This window comes from Delphinapterus leucas, chromosome 13 (genome assembly GCF_059928025.1).
Source record: "Delphinapterus leucas isolate spDelLeu-1000000601 "Yukka" chromosome 13, BTC_Dleu_Yukka2, whole genome shotgun sequence".
NCBI lineage: Eukaryota > Metazoa > Chordata > Mammalia > Artiodactyla > Monodontidae > Delphinapterus > Delphinapterus leucas.
Genome location: NC_143141.1, coordinates 26,090,723 through 26,117,527, shown reverse-complemented (window position 1 = coordinate 26,117,527; position 26,805 = coordinate 26,090,723). Strand labels below are relative to the sequence as shown.

At 40.2% G+C, this 26,805-nt stretch overlaps 1 protein-coding gene and 1 non-coding gene across 6 annotated transcripts; one reads left to right on the top strand and one right to left on the bottom strand.

Annotated features, from left to right (window-relative positions):
• Positions 1-5,714: 5,714 nt before the first annotated feature.
• POLE4 (DNA polymerase epsilon 4, accessory subunit) lies at positions 5,715-25,500 on the top strand. Of its 5 annotated transcripts, none has more exons than XR_016395376.1 (5): positions 5,715-5,975; positions 6,594-6,678; positions 7,352-7,393; positions 21,948-22,080; positions 25,179-25,500. XR_016395376.1 is itself a non-coding variant. In XM_022563100.2 (4 exons), exons 1-4 carry the CDS (start codon positions 5,769-5,771, stop codon positions 25,190-25,192), a joined length of 351 nt encoding a protein of 116 aa, XP_022418808.1. In that variant the 5' UTR covers positions 5,728-5,768; the 3' UTR covers positions 25,193-25,500. The 5 variants fall into 5 exon arrangements, 3 of the variants coding, with proteins under 3 accessions (XP_089779051.1, XP_022418809.1, XP_022418808.1); XR_016395375.1 differs by having other exon boundaries at positions 5,721-5,978; XM_022563100.2 differs by lacking the exon at positions 21,948-22,080 and having other exon boundaries at positions 5,728-5,978.
• On the bottom strand, positions 8,634-8,740 carry LOC115804166 (U6 spliceosomal RNA). Its single transcript, XR_004025018.1, has one exon. It is a non-coding gene; the product is annotated as a U6 spliceosomal RNA (small nuclear RNA).
• Positions 25,501-26,805: the final 1,305 nt, after the last annotated feature.

Genomic DNA, 26,805 nt, shown 5'->3' with positions numbered 1-26,805 from the left:
CAATGTCCTCTCTTGCCTCCAAATGATATGGTGATAGTGTGCTTTCCCAGGTCAGTCTTAAGCTATGCCCAACAAGGAATAAACATTTCTTGTTTTACCAGGACTGTTTTTCTTGCTCTATTCATGTCTCCTTACCTCTCCTCCCTGTTGATGGTAGTGTTTGGAAGCAGAACTACAGGCAACACTAAAAATGATTACATTTTAAAAAGGCAGTGATTACAGCCTAAAGAATTCAAGAGAATATGTGGTTTGAAGATGTGTTGTTCTATGTTAACATTATAAAATTTCAAGCAGAAAATTTAACATAATCAGAAAATTGATTATCATTCATACTTTCATGCATACAAGGCTTGGTAAGGCTTGCATTTTTTGGTCATCATCAATGAAGCACAGAGACACCCTTTGAGAGAGTATGCACAGGTGCCATGATCCATGTTGCAGTGTCATGAGTAATGATACAACCAGAATTAAATAAATGGGATTAGAGGACTGAAGAGGCACAAAAAACAAACAAAAAACCCAAACCCAAAACCATACTGTTTCAATACAAACAGGTTTCAAAGAGCTCTGGCATTGTGAGCAATTACTATCGCTACTGTGTTGCTGCCTTTTTCTCACTGTGAGAGACGTAACATAAGCCAAAAGAGCATAAAAAGATGTTTCCTGCACCTGAACAGGAATAATTGGTGCCTGGACTCTATGAAGAGTCTTCATGTGCAGTCTTAATACAATGAACAAATATGTAAATACCTCTATTGATGATTCTAAATCTTCATTGATTAAATATCAACACTTCACATGGGCCCATAAATTTTGAAATACATTTTAAAATCAAATTGTTTAGATAGACAAGCGCCCTTAAAAAATATCTTTCCAGGTTCCTGCACATCAGGGGTGGCCCTGTCATTGGTGATCTTGAAAACGCAGCCTCCGTGGACTGGTGGTGATAAATACCTCACTGGAATAAGTGCAAAAGGGAGCAAAAATGGAAAAATTGGAGACAATGAATATAGATAAGTTTGCAAAAGACTTTTGTTGCAAATAAGAGCAAAGAAATGAGGCAGAAGGGACTTCCCTGGTGGCACAGTGGTTAAGAATCCACCTGCCAATGCAGGGCACACAGGTTTAAGCCCTGGTCCAGGAAGACCCCACATGCCGTGGAGCAACTAAGCCTGTGTGCCACAACTACTGAGCCCATGTGCCACAACTACTGAAGCCCACACGCCTAGAGCCCATGCTCCGCAACAAGATAAGCCACCGCAATGAGAAGCCCGCACACCACAATGAAGAGTAACCCCCACTCGCTGCAATTAGAGAAAGCCTGCACACAGCAAGAAGACCCAACACAGCCAAAAATAAAAATAAATAAATAAAAATTTTAAAAATGTTTTCAAAATAAAAATAAAGTAATGAAGCAGAAGCTGCAGGAGTGTGTAGAGTCAAGAGCGAATTTTTTGTAAAGATGTATGCTGCCCTAACACCATACACAAAAATAAACTCAAAATGGATTAAAGGCTTAAATGTAAAGCCAGACACTACAAAACTCTTAGAGGAAAACATAGGCAGAACACTCTATGACATAAATCACAGCAAGACCCTTTCTGACCCACTTCCTAGAGAAATGGAAATAAAAACAAAAATAAACAAACGGGACCTAATGAAACTTAAAAGCTCTTGCACAGCAAAGGAAACCATAAACAAGACGAAAAGACACCCCTCAGAATGGGAGAAAATATTTGCAAATGAAGCAACTGACAAAGAATTAATCTCCAAAATATACAAACAGCTCATGCAACTCAATATCAAAAAAACAAACAATCCAATCCAAAAATGAGCAGAAGACCTAAATAGACATTTCTCCAAAGAAGATATACAGATTGCCAACAAACACGTGAAAGGATGCTCAACATCACTAATCATTAGAGAAATGCAAATCAAAACTACAATGAGGTAGCACCTCACCCCAGTCAGAATGGCCATCATCAAAAAATCTACAAACAATAAATGCTGTTGAGGGTGTGGAGAAAAGGGAACCCTCTTGCACTGTTGGTGGGAATGTAAACTGATACAGCCACTATGGAGAACAGTATGGATGCTCCTTAAAAAACTATAAATAGAACTACCATACGACCCAGCAATCCCACTTCTGGGCATATACCCTGAGAAAACCATAATTCAAAAAGAGTCATGTACCACAATGTTCATTGCAGCTCTATTTACAATAGCCAGGACATGGAAGCAATCTAAGTGTCCATCGACAGATGAATGGATAAAGAAGGTGTGGCACATATATACAATGGAATATTACTCAGCCATAAAATGGAATGAAATTGAGTTATTTGTAGTGAGGAGGATGGACCTAGAGACTGTCATACAGATTGAAGTAAGTCAGAAAGTGAAAAACAAATACCGTATGCTGACACATATATATGGAATCTTAAAAAAAAAATGGTTCTGAAGAACCTAGGGGCAGGACAGGAATAAAGACGCAGACCTACTAGAGAATGGACTTGAAGACATGGGGAGGGGGAAGGGTAAGCTGGGAAGAAGTGAGAGAGTGGCATGGACATATATACACTACCAAATGTAAGGTAGATAGCTAGGGGAAGCAGCTGCATAGCACAGGGAGATCAGCTCAGTGCTTTGTGACCACCTAGAGGGGCGGGATAGGGAGGGTTGGAGGGAGGTGCAAGAGGGAGGGGATACGGGGATATATGTATACGTACAGCTGATTCACTTTGTTATACAGCAGCAACTAACACACCACTGTAAAGCAATTATACTCCAATAAAGATGTAAATTAAAAAAAATACTGGACCCACCACTACTCAAAAAGGACAAATAGATTATAAGGAGTCATGGAAATTTCATTTATGTTATATCAAGCAAGTAGAAGACTAACTAGAACTTCTCCCATTAAGTACAGGCAACATTTTTAAAAATAACAAAAGAGTATGGCTAATGTACAAATATGCTACAGTAAAATATTAAAAGAATGGAAGGTGGTATACAAAAGACAGTTGAAGAACCCCATCTGGAAAGAAACATGCTCTATGAAACAGGAAAATTGCCCACAAGTGCTTCATGTGATTTAAAATTTTAATAAGACTTAAAACAAGAACCTAGATGGCAAATGATGAAAAAACAGAATGAGACTAAATTGCTGTTTATATAGCTATGGAAGCAAATTAAGAGCCGAGATGCCATTATTATAAAACTGATAAGTAAATTAGAAACAAAAGAAAGCAGATAAACACAGGTATAAAATGAATTACTGACATGAAACAAAGGCTTAATGTAACCACAATGAATGAAAAAAGAACAAAATCAAAACAATTACAAGGCAATCAACATGGAGGACAAAGATGATCTAACTTTGGGATAACTAGTATCCCTGAAAAGATATTCAACCATTAAAAACACCATAGGGACTTCCCTGGTGGCGCAGTGGTTAGGACTCCACGCTCCCAATGCAGGGGACCCGGGTTCTATCCCTCTTCGGGGAACTAGATCCTGCATACATGTTGCAACTAAGGGTTCACATGCTGCAACTAAGACCTGGCACAACCAAATAAATAAAATACATAAATAAATAAATTTTAACCCCCCCAAAACCCCCAAAAAACCCTATCATAAAAACAAAAATTATTCCTTAAATGATGAAGTAAATCTGTATACTGAGAAAACACACAATAGTAAAACAAAAATTGATGCATACCTATCAAAACCCACGTGTTAATGTATATGTGTATATGCATATATGTACAATAGCCTGTAAAATATATATTACATAACATTACATGTAATGTTATGTAATACATGTAATGTACTTTCTACATTTTTTCTTCTATAAGGCAAAAAAAAAAAAATCAAGCTTATCTAACAGTTCTCCCCAGCAACATCCATTGCCAGAAGCTAATAAAGGGGTATATACAAAGTTCTAAAAAAAAAAAAAAAGATGTATGCTGATAGGGATGGTTCAGCAGAGGGAGAGAAAGACAGCAAGGGAGCAAAAGCAAGAGAGAGAAAAGAGATGCCAGAGTGATTTCCTTGAGGAGGTAAGAAGGGTTAGGAATCTAATGGACAAACGTGGAGGGGATGGCTTTGGAGAGGAGCAATGACATTTCAGTCCAGTGGCAGGTGGGAAGGCAGAGCACCTGGGTGTAAGTACTGTTAGGTGTATAGGCATAGTGATGAGAGTCGGTGGAAGCTCCATTCTCAGTGCTTCTATTTTCTCTGTGAAATAGCAACCGATATCATCAGCAGAGAGAGCCAAGTGGATTGAGGAGAAGGTGTCAAATAATCATCTGGTGAGTAGGCAAGTGAGCAGAATGTGGTGGGATTGTTGGTTGCCTTCATTTTCACTTGAGACTGAGGACAAGACTGGTAAGACCAGTCAGTTTGGTTTTTGTTGTTGACGTTTTCTGTTGTTGTCTCTATCCACATACAGCTGCATGGGTGTCATTGTAGTATAGGCATAGGATTCGATTTAACCTGGTGTGGTGTGCTGCTATCAGCCTATTGTGTCTTAGCTCCAGGTCCATCTTCATTGCTTGCTGGTGTTGTCAGAACGTTTCTCCTCAGCCAGACGATTATGATGTTAGGATGTAATGCTGTATCAGTAGAGAGCACTAGAGGACAAAAGGGGCCATTTCCTGGTCCCAGTGTGTTTTGGGAGCAGGTTTTTGTAGTGCACAGTGGCCACCAGTGTGCAGCACCTCTCCTTAGGCATCTTTCCTAAGCACCCCAGGAAAGTGAATTGCCCATGAGTCTTGCCAGCGGGCACGTCAGTGAGTCGTGGCTGGCCCTCTGCAACAAGATCTTGAGCTCAGCTCTGCTGGGAGGGGGTGCTCTCCCATGTTCATGCCATCCTTGGGTTTTCTACCCCAGCCCCGGGAACATACATGCAATTCCTCTATTCTTTAGACTTTTCTTTGCCCCTTAATAGTCAATTCCCTGTTAAAGGTAGGAATTTTTATATTAAACTTTCCTGTTCAAATTACTTTCCCTGCTCAAACCCTGTGCGGTTTCTTTCTCTTAATTGGACCCTAACTGATATAGATGAGGTTTTGTCACGAGAAAGAGGGAAGAATTGTTGAAATGATGTCCATAACTTGTTTCTTTTCCCTCCTACATTTTTAAAAAAATTTATTTATTTATTTTTGGCTGTGTTGGGTCTTCGTTTCTGTGCGAGAGCTTTCTGTAGTTGCGGCGAGCGGGGGCCACTCTTCATCGCGGTGCGCGGGCCTCTCACTGTCGCGGCCTCTTTTGTGGCGGAGCACAGGATCCAGACGAGCAGGCTCAGTAGTTGTGGCTCACGGGCCCAGTTGCTCCGCGGCGTGTGGGATCTTCCCAGACCCGGGCTCGAACCCGTGTCCCCTGCATTAGGCAGGCAGATTCTCAACCACTGCGCCACCAGGGCAGCCCCGGGGAAGCCCCCTCCTACATTTTTATTGCTCTACTTTACTGTCTCCTCCAGTAGCACGTAAACTTGTTTAAGTTTCTCCTGTATATATTTCTATTACTGCTGTGTTTACTTTTACAATCAAATTTCCCAAAAGAGGGCTCAACTAGGCAGGATGGCGCGTCAGAGTCATCTGTGACGGCAAGACAGGCCACCAAGCCCCCAGAAGCGCTGCGAGTGGCAAAAAGTCTGGCGCTCCGCCGCGTGAGGGGCGGGGGCGTGGCTTCCAGCGCGCGCGAGAAGGGGGCCGGCACCGCTTGCGTGCACAGTCGGCGGCTGCGCGCGCAGCAGGCTCGGGGCGTGGATGGCGGCTGTGGCGACTGGAAACGGGGCTTTCCAGGAGGAGGAGGGCACCGGTGGGGACGCAGCGGCTCCGCAGCCCCATGCCCCGACGAGTGCGCCCGGGGCTCGTCTCTCGAGGCTGCCTCTGGCGCGAGTGAAGGCCTTGGTGAAGGCGGACCCCGACGTGACGCTCGCAGGACAGGAAGCCATCTTCATTCTGGCACGAGCCGCGGTGCGGCCGGGGCACAATGGGGTGGCGGGGGTGCCTGGCGAGGGGCGGGGCTCGGAGCCTTTCCGAAGGGCGGGGCTTAGCGAGCCTTTGGTCCAGGTTTGGGGAACGCGGGGAGCCAGAAGAGGGTCTGGGGCGGGGTGTGCTGGGCACCGGGAGGTGAGAGAGGTTCTGGGGCCGGATTCTGAGGTGTGAGCGTAGGAAGGGAGGACGGAAAAAGCGTCGCGTAAAGTGGTTGTACTGGTGTGCTAACATATCTACCTCTTCTTGAGGGCCTGAACACGGCTTTAATTTGCATCTCCAGTCTAACACTGAACTTGTAGGAACCTCAAGTAAATGAGTGTGGTGGATCTACAAGTGAGGGAGGGACAGATGTGTCATGGGCGACTGCAGGAGGGGGAAGGGGACTAGACTTTTATGAAGTCCAGGAGAACCTTCAGCTTCCCTGAGAACCTCTCTTTCACCCCTGTCCGTTCCCCCACCGCCAACAGAAGCACACACAAGAATTGTACTAGAATTCATCCATACAATTCTGCTTGGTTGTTTTGTTTTTTCAATTTTGGTTTGTTTATTATAACTTTTATTGTTTTTTAAATTTTTTTCTGCTTTTCTTAACAGGAACTGTTTGTGGAAACCATTGCAAAAGATGCCTACTGTTGTGCTCAACAGGGGAAGAGGAAAACCCTTCAGAGGAGAGATTTGGGTAGAGTGTCACTTTGGTATCTTGGATCTGGGGGCAGACGAGAGGGCTGGTTGAGGTTTTCCCTTACACTGTTTAAGACGGCATCACTGTAAGATGAGCGGTGCCACAGGTCTCTTCCTACGATGTTTTCTCTTGGGCTGCCACAGTGCCAGAAAACCCTACCTTTTGAAAATTTGCTTTGGGTGGCTGGAGAGGTGCTGGGACAGAGAACCGAAGGAGTCTAGATGTTGCCAAAGCTAACTAGACCCCTTTATACCTTCTGCCATATGGTACCAGGCTTGACTGCTTTTTATTCACCTAGAAAGTAGAGGTTTGATTTCTGACTCTACTTTTTAGCTGGTAACCCTAGAACATCTGTAAGCTTTCATATACCATAACCTCGCTTTCCCTTCTGTATAGGCAACACTTCTCTGATGACTTTCAGAGCAAGGATGTTCCCCTCAGTGAGCAGTATTTAACCAGGCTTTTCTTATTTTCTTACTCTCGGAGAGACAGCTTATACGTAAGATTTGGTGGTGGAGTAGATATGGATCTCAAGATAGCAAGGGACAAATTTTATAAATGCCCTAATTTGCATAAAGCCTCATGCCCTTCACTGTGGGTTGTGCTTTTGTAAGAGGTTGATGCCCAAATGACCGGAGTTAGTCAGGTGTCCCTTTACCTTGTGTTTCAGATAATGCAATAGAAGCTGTGGATGAATTTGCTTTCCTGGAAGGTGAGTTCTCTGTCACGGGGTAATCATTTCCACCTGTCTTTCCCATGCAGCGATCTGAGTTCAAAACCTTATAAAACGGATGGCCTGGTTCTTCTTTGTTCATGTAGGAATAATTTTCTCCCCATTTCCTATTAAGATAGGAAAAACAAATTCTAATTCAAATTCCCTTGGGTAGTTAGAACTTCTTCCTGAAAACTGCTTAACCATAAAAAAATGGAAGGGACTATAAAGACCCCAGTGTAGTTAGGTGGATTCAGAAGTTTGATTCTTACTTTGATCTCCATTCTTGGATATAAATCTTACCCCTCATCATAATGCTAGAGATCAGAAATGATTGCCAACATTTAAAGGGTTGCTTCTTGTTCTTTTTTCTTCTTCAGCAGTCTGTGTAAAGTGATTATTTTGCTGCAGTGAGATTCTATTCTGGCCTGTATCTATTTGTTCTTAGGAATTTTAGATTAACTCTTGTATACTAACTAAATCTTGTCATTGAAATAGAAAATATTTGAGATACCTCATTTTAACTAACTTCTCTTAGAGCCCTCTCTCCTACTTAATTCCTAAATCTGATCAGCTTACTATTCCCTACACATATTCTGATTGAAGAGCTTTGCGAAAGCCGTGCACCTTCAGTTCATTCTCACCTTTATCACACCAGGATGTTCTCAACTATCTCCCTGAAGCCTCATTACTTTCAGAAATCTTTTCTTGAATTATTTGTTTCACTATTTTTACTCCTTTGTTCTGCATCTGTAATCAACCTAGGCCCCTGGCCCTCTTGATATATTCTTTTAAATGTCTTTTAAGATATATTCCCATGGCTAGCTTTGAGCCTAGATTATTGAGTATTCTCTTAATTTGTAGATCTTTTTTAAGTCTCTTTTCTGATTACTCATTTCTCTTAAAAATAACTTGTTAGCTGCCTACCTAAGGCAGACAATTTCTTGTGACTGACATCCTATCAGTTCCTCAATCAAAAATCTTTGGAGCCTAACTCTACCTGTTTTTTTTTTTTTTTTTTTTTTTTTGCGTTACACGGGCCTCTCACTGTTGTGGCCTCTCCCATTGCGGAGCACAGGCTCCGGACGCGCAGGTTCAGCGGCCATGGCTCACGGGCCTAGCCGCTCCGTGGCATGTGGGATCTTCCCGGACCGGGGCACGAACCCGTGTCCCCTGCATCGGCAGGCGGACTCTCAATCACTGCGCCACCAGGGAAGCCCCTACCTGTTTATTTTTATTTTTAAATATGGAATACTTCATGAATTTGTGTGTCATCCTTGCACAGGGACCATGCTAACCTTCCCTGTAACGTTACAATTTTAGTAAGTGTACTGCTGAAGTGAGCACTCCTACCTGTTTATTTTTAATTACCATCTTTTCAAAGAGATGAGTGATGTGATCAAATTTCTATTTAAGGACATAAAACTGCCAACCTCTGGTGCCAGGATGATAAATTGGAGGGTGCTAGGAATATAAGTGGAGAGAACTTAACAAAGTTTTCCACTTTAGCCTATACCATGCATAGTGCTTGGCTTGGATTTTTAATAAATGGCCATTTAATGAGTGGTGGATGTGTTCATTTTCATCTTTGGATTCAATAATCTGAGTAGTTGAATCCCTCTGCTCTATTCTACATTAGTAGATCTGAATTTTGGTCGTTTTAGCCCCCTTGGATTTAGTCAGTATTATATTATTTTGTACCTGGTAAAATAAATGTTCTTATGTCCTTAGATGTGTATGTTCTAAGTGAAATTTTTTTTCTTTTTAATTGAGTCAGTATATATTCCTGTTTAAAAGTGAAATAGTTACCTAACGACTTATAATGAAATGGCCCTCATCCTTTTATTATTTCTGTTTTTAGCTTTTCAGATGGCTTCTTATATTTCTGAATAATACGCTTTGTTGTTGATTTATCAACTGTAGATCTTATGTTTTGACTTCCTGCTATGATAAATGAAGGTTTGGCTAACCTATACTACCCTCTCAGCCCCTTCCCTCCTTTCTGATTTTTTGTAGTTTTATCATTATTTTTAGTTCCTTTGTTACCTTTACAATTTATATAACATACTAAAATATGTTTTTTTTTTGTTGGCTCCTCACTTTGTAAGGTATGACTGTTAGTTCTCTTATTCCTTCCTTTCCCATTTTTAGCTCACTTCTAGCTCTCACTTTGTGTCAAGGCTGAAAACATACCTCCTTATCATAATTAGATCTTCCATGCTATATAGGTTGAGTGTAGAAGTTGAAAAACGGTATTGTGAACAGTCTTCCTCTACCCTCTCTGTCCTTTAATCCCTTATATAGGTCCCCTCCCTTCACGTAGCGGTTATTAGTCTCTTGTGTAATCTTCTGGGTATTTTAATGCAAATATGTTTATGTATGTGTATATATATATTCTTTATTAAGCCTTTCCTTATGAAATGAGTATGGCATAGAATATGTATTTCTTTTTTGGATACTGCCAAACATCCTGTATACCTGATTCACATCTCTATCAGCAGTGTATGACAGTTCCCATTGTTCCTCATTCTCACCAACACTTGGTATTATCAGGGTTTGATTTTTGCCAGTCTGGTAGGAACAACATTGATGAGCGTTTTTATCATAAAAGGGTGTAGGATTTTGTTAAATGTTTTTTCTGCGTCTATTAAGATGGTCATGTGGTTTTTGTCTTTCCTTTTGTTAGTGTGGTGTATCACATTGATTGATTTGTGAATATTGAATTATCCTTGCATCCCTGGAATAAATTCTACTTGATCATGTTGTATGATCCGTTTTAAATAGATTATTGGATTTGGTTTGCTAGTATTTTGTTGAGGATGTTTGCATTTATATTCATCAGTGATAATTGGCCTGTAATTTTTTTGTTTGTAGTTTCTTTGTCTGGTTTTGGTATCAGGGTAATGGTGGTCTTACTGTAGAATGAATTTGGGAGTGTTTCATCCTCCAGGTTTTTGGAATAGTTTGAGAAGGATAGGTACTAGCTCCTCTTTATATGTTTGGTAGAATTTCTCTGTGAAGCCATCTAGTCCTGGAGTTTTGTTTGCTGGGTGTTTTTTGATTAATAGTTCAGTTTCACTACTGGTGGTCCAGCTGTTCAGATTATCTATTTCTTTCTCATTCAGTCTTGGAATGTTGTCTGTTTCTAGAAATGTATCCATTTCTTCTAGATTGCCCAATTTGTTGGCATATAACTGTTGGTAGTAGTCTCTTATGATTTTTTTGTATCTCTTATTTTGTTTATTTGGATCCTCTTTTTTTCTTGATGAGTTGACTGAAGACTTCAATTTTGTTTATCTTTTCAAAAAACTAGCTCTTGGGTTCATTGATTTTTCTATCGCTTTATGTTTCTCTGTTTCATTTTTTTCCTTTCTGATCTTTATTGTTACCTTTGTTCTGCTGACTTTCGGCTTTGTCCTTTTTCTTCTAATTCTTTTAGGTGGTAGGTTACGTTGTTTGAGATTTTTCTCATTTCTCGAGGTAGGCCTCTGTTGCTCCAAACTTTTCTCTTAGAACTGCTTTTGCTGCATCCCATAGATTTTGGAAAGTTGTGTTTCCATTTTTATTTGTCTTGAGGTAGTTTCTGATTTTCTCTTGGATTTCTTCAGTGACCCATTGGTTTTTTAGTAGCATATGTTTAGTCTCCGCATGTTTGTATTTTCCCCATTTTTCTTCCTGTGATTGATTTCTGGTTTCACACCATTGTGGTGGGGAAAAAATGCTTGATATAATTTCTAGCCTCTTAAATTTGTTGAGACTTGTTTAGTTAACTGGCATGTGATCTGTCCTGGAGAACATTCTTTGTGCATTTGAAAAGAATGTGTATTCTGTTGTTTTAGGGTGGAATATCCTGTAGGTATCTTTTAAGTTAACTGGTCTAATATGTCATTTATGACCACAGTTTCCTTATTGACTTTGTATCTGGATGATCTGTCCATTGATGTAAGTGGGGTGTCAAAGTCCCCTACTACTATTGTATTACTCTCAATTTCTCCCTTTATGTCTGTTACTGTTTGCTTTATGTACTAGGTACTCCTGTATTAGGTGCATATGTTATTGAATGTTACATCCTATCTTTGTATTGATCCCTTTATCATTATATAATGCCCTTCTTGGTCTTTTGTTATAGACTTTGTTTTAAAGGCTGTTTTGTCTGAGAGGACTATTGCTACCCCAGCTTTCTTGTTATTTCCATTTGCATGAAATATCTTTTTCCATCCCCACACTTTCAGTCTGTGTATGCCTGCAGCTTTGAGGTGGGTCTCTTGTAAGCAGCATAATAGATAGGTATTGTTTTTTCATCCAGTCAGCCACCCTATGCTTATGATTGGAGCATTTAGTCCATTGACATTTAAGGTCATTATTGATAGGTACATACTTACTGCCATTTTGTTCATTGTTTTCTGGTTTTTATAGTTCTTTCCTGTTCTTCTGCTTTTAGTTTCTTCCCTTGTGCTTTGATGATTCTGTTTAGTGTTATGCTTGTGTTCCTTTCTCTCTAGTTTTTGTTTATCTGTTATAGGATTTTGATTTGTGGTTGCCATGGGGTTCATATATGTTGACCTATATATAACTACATGTTTTAAACTGGTAGTCATTTAAGTTCAAACACATTCTAGAAGATGTACATTTTTTCACTCCATTCCCCTATGTTTTATGGTTTTGATGTCATATTTTACATCTTTATGTTTATTCCTTAACTGTTATTATAGTTATAGTTGATTTTACAATTTTTTATCCTTTTTTTTTTTTTTTTTTTTTTTTGTGTGTGTGTGTGTGGCTGTGCTATGTGGCTTGTGGGATCTTAGTTCTCTGACCAGGGATTAAATACCTGGGCCCACGGCAGTGAAAGCGCTGAGCCCTAACCACTGGACCACCAGGGAATTCTCTGGTTTTTGTCTTTTAATCTTCATACTAGCTTATTTCAGAGGTTGATCCACAGCCTTTTAATATATATTTGCCTATACAATTGGGAGTTTTCCTTTCCTATAGATTCTTTCTTCCTGTTGTAGCCTTTTATTTTCCACGTAAAGAAGACTCTTTAACATTTCTGCTTTATTTATCTGGATATCTGTTTCCTTCTTCAGGATCAGGAAGTATTCAGCCATAATTTCATCAAATACAGTTTTGATCCCTCTCTCTCTCTCTCTCTTCTTCTGGGACCCGTATAGTTTGAATGTTGGTATGCTTGATGTTGTCCCAGAGGTCCCTTATACTATATTCATTTTTTAATGTTTTTCTTTTTGCTGTTCTGATTGGGTGATTTCCGTTATTCTATCTTCAGATCATTTTTGCATTCTTCTGTATCACGTAGTCTTCTGTTAATTCCTTCTGGGGTGTTTTTCATTTCAGTTCTGACTAGTTCTTTCGTATACTTTCTAGTTCCTTGTAAAAATTTTCACTGTTCATCTGTTCTTTTCCCTAGTTCAGTTAGCACTCATGTTTACTAATGCTTTGAACTTTTTATCTGGTAAATTACTTATTTCTGTTTCATTAGTTGTTTTTTCAGGGTTTTTTCCTTGTTCTTTAATTTTAAAGAAATTCCTTTGTCTTCTCATTTTGCTTAACTTTCTCTGTCTCTGTGAAATTAGGTGAAACAGTTACCCATCCTGGTCTTGAAGGGGTGTGCTTGTGTGGGAGCATCACTGTATATAGTCTGTGTGTGCTCAGTGGCTTTGATGGGAGAGCTGGATCTGAAGTGAATACAAGTCACATCTTACCCCGGAGTGTGCTGGCAGCTATCACCTTGGTAGAAGGTGGGGCTGGACATGGAGGGGCTGGAGCCAGAGGCAGGTGCGAGCTGGGTCTTCTCCACTCCTCAGTTGCCAACACTGCCCTATCAGGAGTGGTGTCAGGTCCCAAATTGCTGGAGCGGAAACCCTGAGAGTAGGGTCTCAGTTGGTTCTGTTCAATTTGAGTGTGTGCTCTTCCCCCCTCCCCACATCAGCACCTTTGCTCTGAGGGGAGCAGTGCTGGAACCAGAGGGTCTGGATTGGGCACCCAGTGGAGGCTGGTGCCTGCACTTGGATGGTCCCGGCACCAGTCAGAGCTACAGACTGCTTGTGATGTGCTGCCCCTGTGAATGCTAGTAATGGGTGCTCTTTCCCTGTTTGGGTGCTGTGCCAAGTTTGAGCCTACTCTGTCCTCCACAGTTGTGCACCTTCCTCTGCAGTGGCAGCCTTTGCCCTAGTGGGGAACGGCTGTGGAGCAAGAGGGGCCAGAGTGGGCATTTGGCGTGGACTGGGGTACGTGCTGGGGTGGTCCCAGCACCAGTCAGAACTCCAGACCACTCCTGATTTGCTGCCCTGTGACCACCAGTCATGGGTTCCCTTGCTCTATTCAGATGCTGTGCCAGATCCAAGCCGGCTCCGTCCCTCACAACTGTGTGCTCTCCTCAGCTGTGGCAGCCTTAGCCCTAGTGTGGAGCTGTGCTGTGCAGTAAGGGGGGCTGGAGGGGGTGCTTGGTGTGGGCTGGGGCACGCACTGGGTGGTCACAGTTTCAGTCTGCTTCCTCTGCCTTGTTTTGGGAGTAAGCAATCGTGTGTGCACCCTTCACGAGTGGAGTCTAGGTTTCTTACAGCCACACTGTCAGTCCCACTGGATTTCAAACCAGCTAAGAGGACTCGTCCTCCTTGTGTTGGACCCCCAGAGCTGGGGTGCCCATGTTGTGATTCAAACTGCTCACTACCCAGGGAGAATCTCCAAGCCTGTCCCGACCTGACCACTTCTCTTCCCTTCCTACCTGACTCTGTGGATCTTTCTTACAGCTTTGGTTGTACAGGAGTTCTGCCAGTCTCCAGGTAGTTTTCAGTGAGATTTCCTCCACATGTGGATGTATTTTTGATGTGTGTGATGTGAATTATTTTAAGGCTTATATTCTTTGTCTTTAAGTGGGGCATTTAATTTAATGTAGTTAATGATATATATGGGTTAGAAGTACCATCTTATTTTGCGCTTTCTATCTGTCTTATTTTATTCTTTTCTTTCCATTTTTTACCTTTTTTTGAGTATAACTTATTCAGTTTTCCCTCTATCAATTTGGAAGTTGTATAGTCTTTTTTTTTTGCTACCCTACCAGTTACTACATGCATCCTTAATTTATCAGAGCCTAGTGTTAGTACCTTTCCGTTTATCCTCAGCAAAATGGGATCTTAGAATCCATTAGCTCAATTTACAAGTCCCTCATCCCCCACTTATGTTGGTATTGTCACCTATTTTGTGTTGTCTTTGTCAATCCACATAAGGCTATATTATATTATTGCTATATTATTCAGAAAATGATATATAAATTTATCCTTATATTTATCCTGTCTTTGGTCATCTTTCCTTTTTATATTTCTGCTCCTCCGTTTGTGATCATTTCTTTCTTTCTGAAGTAAATCCTAAAGGGTCTGATGGTAGCAAACTCTGCTTTTCTTTTTTGGTATAAAAAAGCCTTTATTTTACTTTTTTTCTCTACCTGCTCTGGCTCACTGATTTACTTTCTTTATTGAAAGATATTTTGCTGAATATAGAATTCTAGGTGGAATTTTGTTTTAGTACCTTGAAACAATCATTCTTCTCTCTTTTGAAGCAAATTTGTCCCTTTTTTCTGTCTGCTTTGAAGATTTTCTCTTTATTTTTTCTGTAGTTTCACTCATTATCTAGGTATAATTTCCTTTTATGTAGTCTGCTTAGGCTTTTTTTTTTTTTCATCTTTATTGGAGTATGATTGCTTTACAATGGTGTGTTAGTTTCTGCTTTATAACAAAGTGAATCAGTTATACATATAAATATGTTGCCATATCTCTTCCTTCTTGCATCTCCCTCCCTCCCACCGTCCCTATCCCACCCCTCCAGGTGGTCACAAAGCACCAAGCTGATCTCCCTGTGCTATGCGGCTGCTTCCCACTAGCTATCTACCTTACGTTTGGTAGTGTATATATGTCCATGCCTCTCTCTCACTTTGTCACAGCTTACCCTTCCCCCTCCCCATATCCTCAAGTTCATTCTCTAGTAGATCTGTGTCTTTATTCCTGTCTTACCCCTAGGTTCTTCATGACCTTGTTTTTTTTTCCCTTAGATTCCATATATATGTGTTAGCAAATGGTGTTTGTTTTTCTCTTTCTGACCTACTTCACTCTGTATGACAGACTCTAGGTCTATCCACCTCATTACAAATAGCTCAATTTCGTTTCTTTTTATGGCTGAGTAATATTCCATTGTATATATGTGCCACATCTTCTTTATCCATTCATCCGATGATGGGCACTTAGGTTGTTTCCATCTCCGGGCTATTGTAAATAGAGCTGCAATGAACATTGTGGTACGTGACTCTTTTTGAATTTTGGTTTTCTCAGGGTATATGCCCAGTAGTGGGATTGCTGGGTCATATGGTAGTTCTATTTTTAGTTTTTTGAGGAAGCTCCGTACTGTTCTCCACAGTGGCTGTATCAATTTACATTCCCACCAACAGTGCAAGAGGGTTCCCTTTTCTCCACACCCTCTCCAGCATTTATTGTTTCTAGATTTTTTTTTTTAACATCTTTATTGGGGTATAATTGCTTTACAATGGTGTGTTAGTTTCTGCTTTATAACAAAGTGAATCAGTTATACATATACATATGTTCCCATATCTCTTCCCTCTTGCATCTCCCTCCCTCCCACCCTCCCTATCCCACCCCTCCAGGCGGTCACAAAGCACTGAGCTGATACCCCTGTGCCATGCGGCTGCTTCCCACTAGCTATCTACCTTACGTTTGTTAGTGTGTACATGTCCATGACTCTCTCTCGCCCTGTCACAGCTCACCCTTCCCCCTCCCCATATCCTCAAGTCTGTTCTCTAGTAGGTCTGTGTCTTTATTCCTGTCTTACCCCTAGGTTCTTCATGACATTTTTTTTCTTCTTAAATTCCATATATATATGTTAGCATACAGTATTTGTCTTTTTCTTTCTGACTTACTTCACTCTGTATGACAGACTCTAGGTCTATCCACCTCATTACAAATAGCTAAATTTCGTTTCTTTTTATGGCTGAGTAATATTCCATTGTATATATGTGCCACATCTTCTTTATCCATTCATCCGATGATGGGCACTTAGGTTGTTTCCACGTCTGGTCTATTGTAAATAGAGCTGCAATGAACATTGTGGTACATGACTCTTTGAATTTTGGTTTTCTCAGGGTATATGCCCAGTAGTGGGATTGCTGGGTCATATGGTAGTTCTATTTGTAGTTTTTTAAGGAACCTCCGTACTGTTCTCCATAGTGGCTGAACCAATTCACATTCCCACCAGCAGTGCAAGAGTGTTCCCTTTTCCCCACACTGTCTCCAGCATTTATTGTTTGTAGATTTTTTGGTGATGGCCGTTCTGACAGGTGTGAGATGATATCTCATTGTAGTTTTGATTTGCATTTCTCTAGTGATTAATGAAGTTGAGCATTCTTTCATGTGTTTGTTGGCAGTCTGTATATCTTCTTTGGAGAAATGTCTGTTTAGGTCTTCTGCCCATTTTTGGATTGGGTTGTTTGTTTTTTTGTTACTGAGCTGCATGAGCTGCTTATAAATTTTGGAGATTAATCCTTTGTCAGTTGCTTCATTTGCAAATATTTTCTCCATTCTGAGGGTTGTCTTTTGGTCTTGTTTATGGTTTCCTTTGCTGTGCAAAAGCTTTGAAGTTTCATTAGGTCCCATTTATTTTTTTTATTATTTTTTTAAATTTCCATTTCTCTAGGAGGTGGGTCAAAAAGGATCTTGCTGTGATTTATGTCATAGAGTGTTCTGCCTATGTTTTCCTCTAAGAGTTTGATAGTTTCTGGCCTTACATTTAGGTCTTTAATTGATTTTGAGCTTATTTTTGTGTATGGTGTTAGGGAGTGATCTAATCTCATACTTTTACATGTAGCAGCTGTCCAGTTTTCCCAGCACAACTTATTGAAGAGGCTGTCCTTTCTCCACTGGACATTCCTGACTCCTTTATCAAAGATAAGGTGACCATATGTGCGTGGGTTTATCTCTGGGCTTTCTGTCCTGTTCCATTGATTTATCTTTCTGTTTTTGTGCCAGTACCATACTGTTTTGATTACTGTAGCTTTGTAGTATAGTCTGAGGTCAGGGAACCTGATTCCTCCAGCTCCGTTTTTCGTTCTCAAGATTGCTTTGGCTGTTCGGGGCCTTTTGTGTTTCCATACAAATTGTGAAATTTTTTGTTCTAGTTTTGTGAAAAATACCAGTGATAGTTTGATAGGGATTGCATTGAATCTGTAGATTTTTTTGGGTAGTAGAGTCATTTTCACAATGTTGATTCTTCCAATCCAAAAACATGGTATATCTCTCCATCTATTTGTATCATCATTAATTTCTTTCATCAGTGTATTAGAATTTTCTGCATACAGGTCTTTTGTCTCCTTAGGTAGGTTTATTCCTAGATATTTTATTCTTTTTGTTGCAGTGGTAAATGGGAGTGTTTTCTTGATTTCACTTTCAGATTATTCATCCTTAGTGTATAGGAATGCCAGAGATTTCTGTGCATTAATTTTCTATCCCGCTACTTTACCAAATTCATTGATTAGCTCTAGTAGTTTTCTGGTAGCATCTTTAGGATTGTCCATGTATAGTATCATGTCATCTGAAAACAGTGACATATGTACTTCTTCTTTTCCGATTTGAATTCCTTTTATTTCCTTCTCTTTGATTGCTGTGGCTAAAACTTGCAAAACTATGTTGAATAAGAGTGGTGAGAGTGGGCAACCTTGTCTTGTTCCTGATCTTAGTGGAAATGCTTTCAGGTTTTCACCATTGAGGACGATGTTGGCTGTGGGTTTGTCATATATGGCCTTTATTATGTTGAGGAAAGTTCCCTCTATGCCTACTTTCTGCAGGGTTTTTATCATAAATGGGTGTTGAATTTTGTCAAAAGCTTTCTCTGCATCTATTGAGATGATCATATGGTGTTTCTCCTTCAGTTTGTTAATATGGTGTATCTCGTTGATTGATTTGCGTATATTGAAGAATACTTGCATTCCTGGAATAAACCCCACTTGATCATGGTGTATGATCCTTTAAATGTGCTGTTGGATTCTGTTTGCTAGTATTGTGTTGAGGATTTTTGCATCTATGTTCATCCGTGATATTGGCATGTAGTTTCCTTTCTTTGTGACATCCTTGTCTGGTTTTGGTATCAGGGTGATGGTGGCCTCGTAGAATGAGTTTGGGAGTGTTCCTCCCTCTGCTATATTTTGGAAGAGTTTGAGAAGGATAAGTGTTAGCTCTTCTCTAAATGTTTGATAGAATTCGCCTGTGAAGCCATTTGACCCTGGGCTTTTGTTTGTTGGAAGATTTTTTATCACATTTTCAATTTCAGTGCTTGTGATTGGTCTGTTCATATTTTCTATTTCTTCCTGATTCTGACTTGGCAAGTTGTGCATTTCTAAGAATTTGTCCATTTCTTCCAGATTGTCCATTTTATTGGCATAGAGTTGCTTGTAGTAATCTCTCATGATCTTTTGTATTTCTGCAGTGTCAGTTGTTACTTCTCCTTTTTCATTTCTAATTCTATTGATCTGAGTCTTTTCCCTTTTTTTCTTGATGAGTCTGACGAATGGTTTATCAATTTTGTTTATCTTCTCAAACAACCAGCTTTTAATTTTATTGATATTTGCTCTCATTTCCTTCATTTCTTTTTCATTTATTTCTGATCTGATTTTTATGATTTCTTTCCTTCTGCTAGCTTTGGGGGTTTTTTGTTCTTCTTTCTCTAATTGCTTTAGTTGCAAGGTTAGGTGGTTTATTCTAGATGTTTCCTGTTTCTTAAGGTAGGATTGTATTGCTATAAACTTCCCTCTTACAACTGCTTTTGCTGCATCCCATAGATTTTGGGTTGTCATGTCTCCAGTGTCATTTGTTTCTAGGTATTTTTTGATTTCCTCTTTGATTTCTTCAGTGATCTCTTGGCTATTAAGTAGTGTATTGTTTAGCCTCCATGTGTTTGTATTTTTTACAGAGCTTTTCCTGTAATTGTTATCTAGTCTCATAACGTTGTGGTCGGAAAAGATACTTGAAACAATTTCAGTTTTCTTAAATTTACCAAGGCTTGATTTGTGACCAAGATATGATCTATCCTGGAGAATGTTCCATGAGCACTTGAAAAAAATGTGTATTCTGTTGTTTTTGGATGGAATGTCCTATAAATATCAATTAAGTCCATCTTGTTTAATGTATCATGTAAAGCTTGTGTTTCCTTATTTATTTTCATTTTGGATGATCTGTCCATTGGTGAAAGTGGGGTGTTAAAGTCCCCCATTATTATTGTGTAGCTGTTGATTTCTCCCTTTATGACTCTTAGTATTTGCCTTATGTATTGAGGTGCTCCTATGTTGGGTGCATAAATATTTACAATTGTTATATCTTCTTCTTGGATCGATCCTTTGATCATTATGTAGTGTCCTTCTTTGTGTCTTCTAATAGTCTTTATTTTAAAGTCTATTTTGTCTGGTATGAGAATTGCTACTCCAGCTTTCTTTTGGTTTTCATTAGCATGAAATATATTTTTCCATCCCCTTACTTTCAGTCTGTATGTATCTCTAGGTCTGAAGTGGGTCTCTTGTAGACAGCAAATATATGGGCCTTGTTTCTGTATCCATTCAGCCAATCTGTGTCTTTGGTGGGAGCATTTAATCCATTTACATTAAGGTAATTATCGATATGTATGTTCCTATTCCCATTTTCTTAATTGTTTTGGGTTCGTCATTGTAGGTCTTTTCCTTCTCTTGTGTTTCTTGCCTAGAGAAGTTCCTTTAGCAGTTGTTGTAAAGCTGGTTTGGTGGTGCTGAACTCTCAGCTTTTGCTTGTCTGTAAAGTTTTTAATTTCTCCATCAAATCTGCATGAGATCTTTGCTGGGTAGAGTAATCTTGGTTGCAGATTTTTCTCCTTCATCAGTGTAAATATGTCCTGCCAGTCCCTTCTGGCTTGCAGAGTTTCTGCTGAAAGATCAGCTGTTAACCTTATGGGGATTCCCTTGTGTGTTATTTGTTGTTTTTCCCTTGCTGCTTTTAATATGTTTTCTTTGTATTTAATTTTTGACAGTTTGATTAATATGTGTCTTGGTGTATTTCTCCTTGGATTTATCCTGTATGGGACTCTCTGTGCTTCCTGGACTTGATTAACTATTTCCTTTACCATATTAGGGAAGTTGTCAACTATAATCTCTTCAAATATTTTCTCCGTCCCTTTCTTCTTCTCTTCTTCTTCTGGAACCCCTATAATTCGAATGTTGGTGTGTTTAATGTTGTCCCAGAGGTCTCTGAGCCTGTCCTCAGTTCTTTTCATTCTTTTTTCTTTATTCTGCTCTGCAGTAGTTATTTCCACTATTTTATCTTCCAGGTCACTTACCCGTTCTTCTGCCTCAGTTATTCTGCTATTGATCCCTTCTAGAGTATTTTTAATTTCAGTTATTTTTGTTCATCATTGCTTGTTTCATCTTTAGTTCTTCTAGGTCCTTGTTAAATGTTTCTTGCATTTTCTCTATTCTGTTTCCAAGATTTTGGATCATCTTTACTATCATTATTCTGAATTCTTTTTCAGGTAGACTGCCTATTTCCTCTTCATTTGTTAGGCCTGGTGGGTTTTTATCTTGCTCCTTCATCTGCTGTGTGTTTTTCTGTCTTCTCATTTTGTTTATCTTACTGTGTTTGGGGTCTCCTTTTTGCAGGCTGCAGGTTCGTAGTTCCTGTTGTGTTTGGTGTCTGTCCCCAGTGGCTAAGGTTGGTTTAGCGGGTTGTGTAGGCTTCCTGGTGGAGGGGAGTAGTGCCTGTGTTCTGGTGGATGAGGCTGGATCTTGTCTTTCTGGTGGGCAGGTCCACGTCTGGTGGTGTGTCTTCGGGTGTCTGTTGACTTTATGATTTTAGGCAGCCTCTCTGCTAATGTGTGGGGTTGTGTTCCTATCTTGCTAGTTGTTTGCCATAGGATGTCCAGCACTGTAGCTTGCTGGTCGTTGAGTGAAGCTGGGTGCTGGTGTTGAGATGGAGATCTCTGGGAGATTTTCGCTGTTTGATGTTATGTGGAGCTGGGAGGTCTGTTGTGGAGCAGTGTCCTGAAGGTGGCCCTCCCACCTCAGAGGCACAGCACTGACTCCTGGCTGCAGCATCAAGAGCCTTTCATCCACACGGCTCAGAATAAAAGGGAGAAAAAGTAGAAAGAAAGAATTAGTAGAAGTAGAAAGAAAGAAAGAAAGAAAGAAAGAAGGGAGGGAGCTAGGGAGGGAGGAAGGAAGGAGGGAAGGAAGGAAAAAAAGAAAGAAAGAAGATAAAGTAAAATAAAATAAGATAAAATATAATAAAGTTATTAAAATAAAAAAATTATTAAGAAAAAAAATTTTAAAAACAAACAAAAACAATGGACAGATAGAACCCTAAGACAAATGGTGGAAGCAAAGCTATACAGACAAGATCTCACACAGAAGCATACACATACACATTCAGCAAAAGAGGAAAAGGGGAAAAAATCATAAATCTTGCTCTCAAAGTCCACCTCCTCAATTTGGTTATGATTTGTTGTCTATTCATGTATTCCACAGATGCAGGGTACATCAAGTTGATTGTGGAGCTTTAATCCGCTGCTTCTGAGGCTGCTGGGAGAGATTTCCCTTTCTCTTCTTTGTTCTCACAGCTCCCAGGGGTTCAGCTTTGGATTTGGCCCCACCTCTGCATGTAGGTCACCAAAGGGCATCTGTTCTTCGCTCAGACAGGACGGGGTTAAAGGAGCCGCTGAATTGGGGGCTCTGGCTCACTCAGGCTGGGGGGAGGGAGGGGAACGGAATGTGGGGCGAGCCTGCAGCGGCAGAGGCCGGTGTGACGTTGCACCAGCCTGAGGTGCGCCATGCGTTCTCCCGGGGGAGTTGTCCCTGCATCCCGGGACCCTGGCAGTGGCGGGCTGCACAGGCTCCCCCGGAGGGGGTTGTGGATAATATCCTGTGCTCACACACAGGCTTCTTGGTGGCGGCAGCAACTGCTTAGGCTTTTTAAAGCTATGGATTGATGTGTTTCATCTGTCCTGGAGAAGTCTCTGTGCCTCTGCTTTCTCTTTTTCTTTCTCCTTTCTCTCTGGGATTCACATTAAACGTATGCTAAAAGTCAACCATCGTTTTGCCTCTCCATGTTGTATTATATGTAAGTTTTGTGACCTTCCATTTTATTAATTCTCTGTTCAGTAGTCTGTCTCCTTTAAACTTTCCTGTTGATTTATTAGTTTCAGTTCTTGTTTTTGTATTTTTCATTTTCTGTGAATTCCATTTAGTTATTTTTCAAATATATTTTGTCAGTTTGTATTTGCTGCAGATGTTTTGAAACTTGTCTTTTATTTCACTAAACGTAGTATGTACAATTGTTTATAGTCTGTGTCCAATCTAATATCCAAAGCCTTTTAAACCTGGCTTATTTATTTACTTTTCTGTCTGTTGTTTCTGTTGGTACTGTCTCATGGTTTTTTTCTATTTGCCTAGTTATCTTGGTGTATATATATATATATATATATATATATATATATATATATATATACATTTTTTGTTGTGGTACGCGGGCCTCTCACTGTTGTGGCCTCTTCCGTTGTGGAGCACAGGCTCCAGATGCACAGGCTCAGTGGCCATGGCTCACGCGCCTAGCCACTCCGCGGCATGTGGGATCTTCCCGGACTGGGGCACGAACCTGTGTCCCCTGCGTTGGCAGGCGGACTGTCAACCACTGCGCCACCAGGGAAGCCCTATCTTGGTATATTTGTCATTGTATTAATATTTGAAAAAATTATTTGTTGGATAATTATTTGAGGCCAGTATAATGAGACGTTTCTTCAAAGATTTTCATTTGCTTCTGCAAGACACCTAGGGGCATGTATCAGTGCAGAACCTCCTTTTTGAATTTAAGACTTGAGGATTCCTTGATCACTGTGGTGATATAAACTGTGATGGCAGGTCTGTGAGGGGACTGATTTAATTCTAGTTCAGCCTTACCCTGAGGGTGTAGCCTTTTGGGAATCCAGCTTTTAGAAAGCGGGAAATTATCGAACCTTTCCACTTGGGCAGATTCTCAGGTTTGACCCTTCATTTGCTTAGCCAAAATTGCAAACGTTTTTCAGCTCTCTTTTGGATTGGCAGATTCCCCTGAGGTAAAAGCAGTTTTGGAGGCTGGGTTTTCTTTGTGTTTTTGCCTTCTCTAGATTTTGGGTTTGCCTTTTCTTGAGGCCTATTTAATGCCTGAAGGATTTTCTTTTTAAAAATAGTTTAATCAGCTCTATCAGTTGGTATCAGCAGAAATTTGACATTATCAAAAGCAGAGGCTATTAAAAAAATTTTGAGGTTTTTTTTGCTTTGTTTTGTTCTTTTCTTATGTGTTCTTTTCCCTGAATTATTCTTTCAAATCTTTCCTTTTACTGGATAGGCTTTCTTCAAATGCCTTGTAATTTTTATTCTATTTTAGAATGAGGAAATAAGAAAGCTGTTTGGAACTTGTGTATATATGTGTATGGAGGGTGGTTATTGCCTTGCAGTTTTACTTTAGTGTGGGTAGCGGGTGGGACCAGATGTTATGTTGGGGGCCTCCAAAGGCCAGAATTGCAGAAAAGTTGACTGTGGGAAGCTGGAATTTTCAGAAGCCGCTTGTTCTCCAGATAATTGATTTAGTTCTTTAGAAGAGAGCCTGCTGATTTTTTTCAAGTTAGATTTAGTTTAAATGCTTGTTTTCTGGTAGTGCTGCACACTGGGAGGGTTGTGAGGAGATGGGGTCAACTGTTTCTCATATAGACCCTCGAGTCATTACCCATGTTAGCCTTGCATCTCTTTCTGTCATTTTTGGTGTCAGTCTAGATCCTCCCCATGAGTTTTCTAGTTAGATGGGTTCCCACCTCTGCTGCACCCCGCTCTGTGTTTATTGTAGGCTTATTTTCCTCTGCCCTATTTATAAACACACTTCAGTCAGATTTCTGTCAGTCAGTTTTTTGTTTCAACCAAATCTCTTTGTTGTAGATTTGTATACCTGTTAAAAGACTTTTTTCCTTTCACGTGGAATCTTGTATGGGAGGGCATACAAACTTGAGGGCCCCAGTTTACCATCTTCTTTTAAAGTTTAAAAAAAAATTTATTTTTGGCTGCGTTGGGTCTTCATTGCTTTGTGCAGGCTTTCTCTAGTTGCGGCGAGTGGAGGCTACTCTTTGTTGCAGTGTGCAGGCTTCTCACGGTGGTGGCTTGTCTTGTTGCGGAGCACGGGATCTGGCATGTGGGCTTCAGTAGTTGCAGCATATGGGCTCAGTAGTTGTGGCTCGCAGGTTCTAGAGTGCAGGCTTAGTAGTTGTGGCACACGGGCTTATTTGCTCCATGGCATGGGGGATCTTCCCAGACCAGGTATCGAACCCATGTCCTCTACAATGGCAGGAGGATTCTTAACCACTGTGCCACCAGGGAAGTCCCCAGTTTCCCATCTTGACCTGGAACTTTTTCATATTATACACTCTGCTTAGAAAACTTATTTATTTTGTATCACTCACCCCTTGTTGTAGTCTCCACAGATGCTCATTAACCAACACAATTTCTTAGCCCTTTTCCCACCTCTAAATTGAACTCTCCAGACCCAACTGCCCAGCCTCTGTAATGACATGTTCTTCCCCAAGGATCTTTTGGATGGATATTCCTCAAAATGAGTATTTTGGTCTTAGAAGAACTGCCAGTACCAAAGCAGCTGCCACTTAACTTTGCCCAGTTTGCTACATTCATCCAGCTCTTGAGGCACCTTGCTTTCAACATTGCTCTTTGTGTTTTTAGGTACTTTGGATTGATTGCTGAGCCTGGGCAGTTTTGTGAGCCTGTACCTGCATCCTTCAGCTAGGCCCTCTGCAGGTCTCAGCTTTGAAGAAGAGTCTTTGGAATACTGGACCTACACACTTTTCCTGTTCTGCCTTCGCCTAAGCCTGGATAAGCAGAGATCTCACCTGTTAGCTTTTCTTTATAAGGTCTTCCACTACTTGTGTCTTCCATTTCTGGCCTGGATGCAGCTGCTGCTGCTTGTGGTAGAGATATCGAAAATGATTTTGTAGGTTGCTTAATAAATGATAAGGACCAAATAAAAGTTTCTGATCAACCTCAACCTAGTGTGTTTTATAATCTTGCCTTTGTTCTTGCGTCATGACTGGAGAGCCACCATGCCTAGCCACAGATTTTTCTGATCTTCCCTGCTAGCTATTGTAAACCCCAGTCTTTCATTTATTTGTTCATTTTTTTAGCACATCAGCAGAGCGTGGCTCTAGAATTTATAGGATGTCACTTAAGGTCTTCAGAGGTCAAATAAATGTGATCCTAGATTTAAAACCAGTTAAAATATTTCAGTAGCTTTATTGAGATATAATTCACCTACCATACAATTTACCCATTTAAAGTGTACATTTCAGTAGTTTTTAATATATTCACAGATATGTAAAACTGTTGCTACAGTCAATTTTGCAGCATTGTTAAGGGAATTACATAATAGGTGGTATTTCGTGTCTGCCTTCTTTCACTTAAGATAATGTTTTGTAAGGTTTATGTTATAGCATGTATCAGTACCCATTCCTTTATTTTTAAAATTGTAAAATATACATAACATAAAATGTATCATTTTAACCACTTTTAAGTGTACAGTTCTGTGGCATTTATCCCCATTATCACCATCATCCATCTCAGGAATATTTTTCATCTTCCCACACTGAAACTGAACCCATTAGAAAATAATTCCCCATTCTTCCTTTCCCCAGGCCCTAGTTAAATCTTGTTTTTTGAGAAGGTGTGGGTGACTTAGGAGGAAGGAGGCAGAGTACTTAGAAAGTAGTAGTTAAGGAAAGCAGCAGGAAGCCTTGGACAGTGGGACTTAAATATTTTTGGATCATGAATAGGAGGTATAAAGTCTATAAATCTCCCTAGAAGGATGTGCAGATGCTCAATCTTGTAATGTTTTGTAAGTAAATTTTCTTTTAGAATAATACTGATTTACAGAAAAGCTGCAAAGATAATACAGAGTTCTTGTATACTCCTCACCTAGTTCCCCATTGTTAACATCTTACATTGCCGGGTACATTTGTCAAACCTAAGAAACTGACATTTATATCACTATTAACTAAACTCCAGACTTTTTGGATTTCTCGTTTTCCCATTAATATCCTTTTTCTGTTCTAAGATCCAATCCAGTACATTACATTTGCTTGTCATGTCTCCCAGTCTCCTCTGGTCTGTTTTCTCTTTTCATGACCATGATAGCCTTCAGTAGCACTGGGGAGGTATCCAGCAGACTGTCCCCGACATGGGTTTGTCTGTTTTTCTTAGGATTAGTTAGTACCAGAACTTTGCATATAATTTCAGGGGTTACCCAGGCCCCTGAGGCCCTTCCATGGGCCTTGTATTATTGCAGATTGGAATTTAA

Excerpts from the sequence above, each read along its gene's own strand:
- POLE4 (XM_022563100.2), top strand. The coding sequence starts at position 5,769 with ATGGCGGCTGTGGCGACTGGAAACGGGGCTTTCCAGGAGGAGGAGGGC. Across the intron at positions 5,979-6,593 it reads TCATTCTGGCACGAGCCGCG|GAACTGTTTGTGGAAACCAT; the intron begins GTGCGGCCGGGG and ends TTTTCTTAACAG. Across the intron at positions 6,679-7,351 it reads CCTTCAGAGGAGAGATTTGG|ATAATGCAATAGAAGCTGTG; the intron begins GTAGAGTGTCAC and ends CTTGTGTTTCAG.